We start from the raw sequence: 8,443 nt of genomic DNA on the forward strand, positions 1-8,443 counted from the left end.
CCAGCTAGTAAAGCCGCCCTGGGAATGAGGTCAAACACAGATCCTCATTCCCAAAGCTAAGCAACAGTTCTGCGGGCAATGGGGGACCGAGTGCACCTTCGGAACCCCGTTACACACTCTCTCAAAAAACAAACTCATAAGAAGCATTTCCTTCAGTAATCATGCTTATGGAAGCAAGAAATCAGAGAGGTCATAGAAAACTCCATGAAGATGTTGCATGGTGGTACTTGCACCAATAGCTCCACATATGAGAGGCAACTATAGCTTTCATGGAAGCAATAGATGCAATGTCAGGTTGTCTAAAGGGTAAAGATGCACAAACCTAATCACTCTTTCCATCAGAGGCAGACTGGGAACATAAATTGGCCCTGGAAAAAAAAAACTAAAAGTGGCCAAATGTTGTAGGCAGGTCCAAATTAACACAAGGCAGGTCCAACATAAATAGGTGGAACAAGCAATACTGTAGCACAGCACAAAATACTGATGCAGCAGAACCAAATATACAGTGCAGCACAAAATACTGCCGCCCCCACCACAGCATTCAACGCTATCAACGGTAATACAGTTGAATGCAGGAGGGCACTTTCTTCTGCCAGCCAGTGCATAAGTACCAGATGTTCCTAGCATTAGATCGCTATGTACCTGACTGGCAGCCCCCTGGGCATTGGCTCACTGGAAAACTTCCCTGTAGGGTCTATGGCCAGTCTGCCGCGGATTTCCATAATCCGTTAATTTCATGTACCAATGCATCCCACCATGCAAATACTGCCATCACTGCACAATAAATGAGGCAATAGTTAAAAAAGTAGCTGGACCACTTAACCAGAACCTGATTTGATTTTGAGTATAATATGAAGATTGCTATTTATTTAATTCTTGACCAAACTGTGATCATACTGTGTCCCTTCATTGTACCCATGTGCATAGAAATGGAATTTAGACTTTTAAAACAAGAGTGGAGAAAACTCTCACCTTCTGATTCAGGTCACCTCCCGGATGAAATGTTGGATGATGGATCCTGGCCTTGCTGCCTTCTTTATCACTAAGCTCAAAGTTAGCAGTCCTCAGTAATATTTCCCCTGCAAGACAGAAGGATGACAGATCTTTGGTTACAAAACCACCAAAAAAAACATCAGTTCTTAGGTGGTGAAAACAAGGTATACCATTTGTAATGCAGTCTCAGTATACAGTATATCTCATGAGTGATGCAATTTATTACATTTGGTGGTGGCATCATTAGTGGTTATGTATACAGCAGCTCCAAAATATGTATCTGGAATATTAATATACATATGGTGGACATCATCAGAGGTACCGTAAATTGGATGGTTTGGTTAATTATATCTGAAACACAGCCTCCGTGTATGCATCTTATACGGTGCAGTTTTTGACATTTGGCTGTGGAATCATCAGTGATAAGTTGGTGGGTCCAAGTTAAGCATTTGCACCTGGGGTTCCAATATCCCGAATCCCCTCATGTTATCTCAACCATGTTATCTCACCCACCCAGTCATGAAGGTAGCACCTGTTTTCCATTCTCTTTGCAAGCTATTGCACCTGTTTCACCCTGATGCCAAAACTGTATTTTCCTGTCAATGAACATCTTCTTCTATGCTTTATCTCCATTTCTAATTTCACTGTTTATATCCAGGAGCAGTTTAAGGCTATCTCACCATGTGTAGTTTTCACAAAGAAAGCAAGATATTCCCCACAGAGGTAAAAGCTTCTTAACGTAACCCCTTAGTGACCAGCCTGTTTTAGGCCTTACCGAAAAACTTTTTCCATTTTTCGCCTTCCAAGATCTACAACTTTGCTATTTTTCCGGCTATTTAGCTGAATAAGGGCTTGTTTTTTACAGTTGTAGTTTTTAGTGGTGTCATTTTAGGGCACACATAACTAAATCACTGCGAAAGGTGCACCACAATGATATGCAACTGACAACACATAACTATCTGATTAACTTACATTAACTCTTTCTGTGAGGAGATGGGAAAAAGACAGTAATACTGCCACTGAGTTTTTACATTATAAATTTTATGGTGTTCATTTTTCGGTATAAATAATATAATATATTTATTCTCCGGGTCAGTACAATTACACTGATACCAAATACATATAGTTCTTTTTTACGTTTTACTAGTTTTGTGTAATAAAACCCCTTTTTTTAAAAGGAAGAAAATCTTTTTGCATCACCGCTTCCCAAGATCCATAGCTTTTTTCTTTCTATGGAGTTTTGTGAGGGCCTTATTTTTGCGAGACAACTTGCAGTATTTATTGGTATCATTCTAGGGTAAATTATGCTTTTTGAGTTTTTTTCGGGGGCAGACTACAGTGTTTACTGTAGGGAATGATTTACATGATATTTGTGTAGTGTGGTTCACTACGGATGCGGCAATACCAAACATATGGGGGAGATTTTATTTTTGCATTTTTTTTCAATGAAAAGCGTATTTTCAATGAAAAAATATGTATTTTTTATTGGAATTTTTTTATTTAATAAATGTTTTTTTTTTACAACTTAATAGTCCCAAAGGGGACTATAACAAGCAATATGTGATTGCTTTTAAAATATAATACACTATCCCTATGGAGCATTGCATTTTAATGTCAGTGCTATACTGGCATTGATAAGCAGGCTGCACCAGAGAGGCGCAGCCTGCTGGAAAACACTCAAGGCTGGTTTGTGGACTATTCCACTCTCTGCTGCAAGGGGTGATCCATGCGGCGCTTAGATCGGGCCACCGTGAAAAGGCAATGGCCCAGGCTAAGGCCCCTTAATGACCAATGTAAAAAGTAGTGTTGGTCGAGCAGCAAAGTGCTCGTGTGCTTGAGTAGAACACTTCCCCATGCTCGTATGGAAGTCAATGGCAGAACCCGAGCATTAAACCAGGCACCCCCTGTTCTGAAGAGGGGAGGGTGTCAGGACTCTAGTTCGGCTTAGGAGTCCTTGCACTGACTTTATATATAGTTATGTCCATATATGGAGTCAGTGTTTGGGGACACTCAGTGTATTTAAATCTAATTTAGCCTATATTTCTGAAAAGTTTCTGGCAGGATTCAAACTCACAACCTTCTACATTCCAGCCAAGAATCTTAACCACTACACTATATAGCTGCATGACCACTAACTTTAAAAAATTAAATTAAATTAATAAATTCTAAAAATATGAGAATTCTGCTGTATAGGAATACTTACTAGTAGTAAGTATTCCTATACAGCAGGAGTCTCATATTATTATTATTTTTTTTAAGGAACTGGCAATGTAGCTCTATAGTGTAGTGGTTAACATTCTGGGCTGTAATGTAGAAGGTTGTGAGTTTGAAACCTTTCAGAATATATTTATATATATTATTATATATTTAGAACATATGATATATATATATATAATATATGTAAATATATTATGGCTTAAAGATCAGTAGTAATTTCCCACATATTATGCATTCATATATATCAGAAGTGTGATTATATATATATATATATATATATATATATACAGTACAGACCAAAAGTCTGGACACACTTTCTCATTCAAAGAGTTTTCTCTATTTTCATGACTATAAAGGCATCAAAACTATGAATTAACAGATGTGGAATTATATACATAACAAACAAGTGTGAAACAACTGAAAATATGTCATATTCTAGGTTCTTCAAAGTAGCCACCTTTTGCTTTGATTACTGCTTTGCACACTCTTGGCATTCTCTTGATGAGCTTCAAGAGGTAGTCCCCTGAAATGGTCTTCCAACAGTCTTGAAGGAGTTCCCAGAGATGCTTAGCACTTGTTGGCCCTTTTGCCTTCACTCTGCGGTCCAGCTCACCCCAAACCATCTCGATTGGGTTCAGGTCCGGTGACTGTGGAGGCCAGGGCATCTGGCGCAGCACCCCATCTGTCACGAGGGTATCAAGAGCCACGTCTGACTCCGTTATACCCGGGGTCAGGAAGTCGCAGCGGGTGGCTGCGTGCTCTATATCTAAAGATCACGTTGTTTCTTAGTGATTGTTTTCTGTGTTTGCCTTGCTATCCTTTTTGTCTCACTCAGGGATCCGTAGCTTCTCCTCCTCAGCTGTTTCTTGTCTGCCACTCCCAACCTCCTTATATTCTCCCCTCACACTTCTCTAGTTGCCAGTTATAGAGCTTCCTGCCTGGACATCTATACTGACCCACTGGAGTTGTGAATCCTGGTTGTCGTTCCAGAGTGCTACCCTCCGGATCCCTGTTGGGCTTATTGTTGTCTCCTGTTGTCGCCCACCTGGGATTATATGTTGAGTCTGTGTTGTCTGTCCTCCCCTTGGTGTTTTCCCTTAGAGCTAGTGGTGCGGACTAGTGTTCCCACCGCCCTGTTCACTATCTAGGGCTCAGCTCAGGGAAAGCCAGGGCTTTAGGCACGTGATCGGCGTACGGGTGAGGAACCCGTCTAGGGACGTCAGGGCAGCCAGGTGCCAGCCGCAAGGTGAGTCAGGGGTCACCACCTTCCCTCTCACTTGGGAAGGGCCTTCCTCGTTCCCTCCCTCTGTGTCACGTATGTGATAGCCACGCCGACCGTGATATTATAACTGGCCTTTACTTTTTGAGAAAAAAATAAAAAATAATTTTTTTTTTTTTTTTTTTCTCTACTTAGAATCCAATATGGATCCTATTGATGCCTTGGCAGAACAGCTTCAAAGCCTGTCTTTGGAGGTGGCAGGATTGAAGGCGTCTGTTCTCCAACAACAGCAGCAAATGCAGCAGACCGCACCCCCAGCGGTTGCTATGGGTAACCAGGTTGTTACAGAACCCAAGGTTGCTCTTTCTGACAGATTTTCTGGGGGAAGGGACAAATTTGCGACGTTCCGTGAGGCCTGCAAATTATATTTTAAGTTGCGCCCTTACTCCTCAGGTCATGAAGAACAGCGGGTAGGGATTGTCATTTCCCTGCTTCAGGGGGATCCGCAATCCTGGGCGTTCTCGTTACCCCCTGGTTCTCAGGCTCTTCGGTCAGTGGAGGGATTTTTTGGGGCTTTGGGTCTCATATATGATGACCCTGACCGAGTCGCCCTGGCTGAGTCGAAGTTACGGAGACACCTACAGGGAGATCGGTCAGCAGAGGAATATTGCTCAGAGTTCCGTAGGTGGGCTACGGATACTCAGTGGAACGACCCGGCTCTCAGGAGTCAGTTCTGCTCTGGGTTATCTGAAAGGGTTAAGGATGCACTGGCCCTGTATGAGACCCCCCTTTCCCTTGATGCTGTTATGTCCCTCTCTATCAGAATAGATAGACGTCTTAGGGAGAGATCGAAAATTCCTGAGCAATTGGTTACCTCTCCCAAGCAACAGTCAGCCTGTACTGACTTAGATGAGCCTATGCAGCTAGGCGGAACTTCTCGTCAGGTCCGTCCTCCCGAGGTTCGCCGTAGGGGGGGGGGCTTGTTTTTTCTGTGGGGGGAAGGGTCATTTCATTAATGTCTGTCCCTCCTTTCTCAAAAACAAAAGACCGTCGGAAAACTACTAACCCCGGGCTGTGCGGAGGATGTCAGCCGGGGGGTATACGTTTCCTCCATACGAACATCTCAATTTGTGTTACCAGCGGTCATTGTTTTTGGTGTTAAGACGGAGTCTATTTCTTTTTTTCTAGACAGTGGAGCAGGGGTAAACTTGATTGATGCCCATTTTGCCCGCACTATGGGTTTGTCTCTCTGTACGCTGCAGAGACCTATTCCCGTATTCGCTATAGATTCTGCTCCTCTGTCTCAGAGAAACCTCACCCACATTGTTCATAATTTACACCTTCGGGTAGGGGACCACCATAATGAGTGTCTTTCATGTTACGTTCTGGAGGGCCTTCCCTCTCCGGTGGTATTGGGTCTTCCCTGGTTGGTAGCGCACAATCCAGTGGTGGATTGGCAGGCCAGGGAGATATTGGAGTGGAGTGAGCATTGCAGAGAGAATTGCTTAAATAACAATTGCTTAATCGCCTCCATAGCTTCCCTACCTACATTTATTTCGGACTTTGAGGACGTTTTTTCTGAAAAGGGTTGTCAGAAGCTACCACCTCATCATCCTTATGATTGCCTGGTTAACCTGATTCCCGGTGCAAAATTACCCAAGTCCAGGTTGTATAATCTTTCGGGTCCCGAGAGACAAGCCATGAAAGATTATATCTCCGAGAGTCTGGCTAAGGGACACATCTAGAGTATGTTCCACCTCTAGAACCATCGCCGCTGCCACCTCCTCCTGTTATTGTGGCTGGTAATCTGGAGTTTCAAATAGCCAGAATTGTTGATTCTCGTCGGGTCCGCTGCTCTCTTCAGTATCTGGTGCATTGGAGGGGTTACGGTCCCGAGGAAAGAATGTGGGTTCCAGCGTCAGAGGTAAACGCCAACAGGTTAATTCAGACTTTCCATGCCTCTCATCCGGAGAGACCTGGTCCTGAGTGTCCGGAGGCCCCTCGTGAAAGGGGGGGTACTGTCACGAGGGTATCAAGAGCCACGTCTGACTCCGTTATACCCGGGGTCAGGAAGTCGCAGCGGGTGGCTGCGTGCTCTATATCTAAAGATCACGTTGTTTCTTAGTGATTGTTTTCTGTGTTTGCCTTGCTATCCTTTTTGTCTCACTCAGGGATCCGTAGCTTCTCCTCCTCAGCTGTTTCTTGTCTGCCACTCCCAACCTCCTTATATTCTCCCCTCACACTTCTCTAGTTGCCAGTTATAGAGCTTCCTGCCTGGACATCTATACTGACCCACTGGAGTTGTGAATCCTGGTTGTCGTTCCAGAGTGCTACCCTCCGGATCCCTGTTGGGCTTATTGTTGTCTCCTGTTGTCGCCCACCTGGGATTATATGTTGAGTCTGTGTTGTCTGTCCTCCCCTTGGTGTTTTCCCTTAGAGCTAGTGGTGCGGACTAGTGTTCCCACCGCCCTGTTCACTATCTAGAGCTCAGCTCAGGGAAAGCCAGGGCTTTAGGCACGTGATCGGCGTACGGGTGAGGAACCCGTCTAGGGACGTCAGGGCAGCCAGGTGCCAGCCGCAAGGTGAGTCAGGGGTCACCACCTTCCCTCTCACTTGGGCAGGGCCTTCAGTGTGAATCTACAATTTTCATAGTCATGAAAATAAAGAAAACTGTAACGGTCGCGTACACACACACACAGGGGGGAGGGAAGTGACCACTGCGCTCCACCCTTACCCCTGGCCCTGCCTACTTGCCTCGCGAGTCCTAATGACAGGGGACAACTGGACTGCAATCCCTAACTTGGAATATGTGCAGGGATGACAGACAGACAAACAACAGGACGTGAACGGACCGAGTCAATACCAGGAAAGCTACAAAGTACAAATGGAGCAAGCAGATAATTGTCAGGAGAAGCCGGGGTCATAAATACCAGGAGAGACGTGAAGTACCAAAGGAGTCAGCAGAGGATCGTCAGGAGGAGGCCGGGGTCAGAATACCAGGAGAGCAGCAAAGTACACAAGGAGCAGGCAGAGGATCGTCAGGAATTCAGCAGGAGGTAAGTACGCCAGGAAAGACCAAATCACAGGTGGAACCTAAAGTAACAGGCAACCTGTGGCCAGCAGGCTGCCTGTATTTATAGTGGGGAGTGAGGGTCATGTGACGTGGCCAGCGTCACATGACCGACAGACCAACCAGTCGAGCACCGAGTGATCAGCTCGGCGCTCAAGGCAGACTTAGGAGCAGGGAGCCACCCAGCTAGTAAAGCCACCCTGGGAACGAGGTAAAACACAGATCCTCGTTCCCGAAGCTAAGCAGCAGGTCTGTGGCTAATGGGGGACTGAGTGTACCTTCGGAACCCCGTTACAGAAAACTCTTTGAATGAGAAGGTGTGTCCAAACTTTTGGTCTGTACTGTATATATACAGTCCCTGACAAAAGTCTTGTCGCTTCTCTATTTTGTAGAAACTCCTGCTATTAACCTGACTTTTAATTAATCAATTGGTGTTAGAAATAGCTCATATGAAAAGCTAAAGCCCTCCCAAATGATGTTTAATGCACTGAAATAAATTAGTTTCACTGAAAAAAGATTTATCATTTAATCAAGACAGAAAGGTCAAATTTTGGCAAGACAAAAGTTTTGTTGCCCATACAGAAATTGAACAACTTTACTGCAAATCCAAAAATATGTCAGCAAATTAAGTAGTGGTGCTGTGAGATCCAAATTTAATATCTTGTATGATTTCCATGAGCTTGAAGGACAGCATCCATGCGGTTTGGCAAGGATTCATACAATTTATTGATGAAGTCATCAGGAATAGTAAAGAAAACAGTCTTGCATGCCTCCCAGAGTTCATCAATATTCTTTGGTTTCGTCTTCCATGATTGCTCTTTCATCCTACACCACATATGCTCAATGATGTTCATGTCTGGTGACTGGGCTGGCCAATCCTGGAGCATCTTGATCTTCTTCGCCTTAAGGAACTTTGATGTGGAGATGGAAGTATGCGATGGAGC

At 44.4% G+C, this 8,443-nt stretch overlaps 1 protein-coding gene across 1 annotated transcript in view; it reads right to left on the bottom strand.

The window, feature by feature from the left end:
- The window catches only part of ZNF831 (zinc finger protein 831), a 261,392-nt gene that overhangs the window by 26,755 nt on the left and 226,194 nt on the right, over positions 1–8,443 (bottom strand). The window contains exon 6 of the mRNA XM_040437311.1: positions 973–1,079. Within this exon, the coding sequence (XP_040293245.1) occupies positions 973–1,079 (107 nt within the window). The remainder of the gene's footprint in view (positions 1–972; positions 1,080–8,443) is intronic.

Source organism: Bufo bufo, chromosome 6 (genome assembly GCF_905171765.1).
Source record: "Bufo bufo chromosome 6, aBufBuf1.1, whole genome shotgun sequence".
NCBI lineage: Eukaryota > Metazoa > Chordata > Amphibia > Anura > Bufonidae > Bufo > Bufo bufo.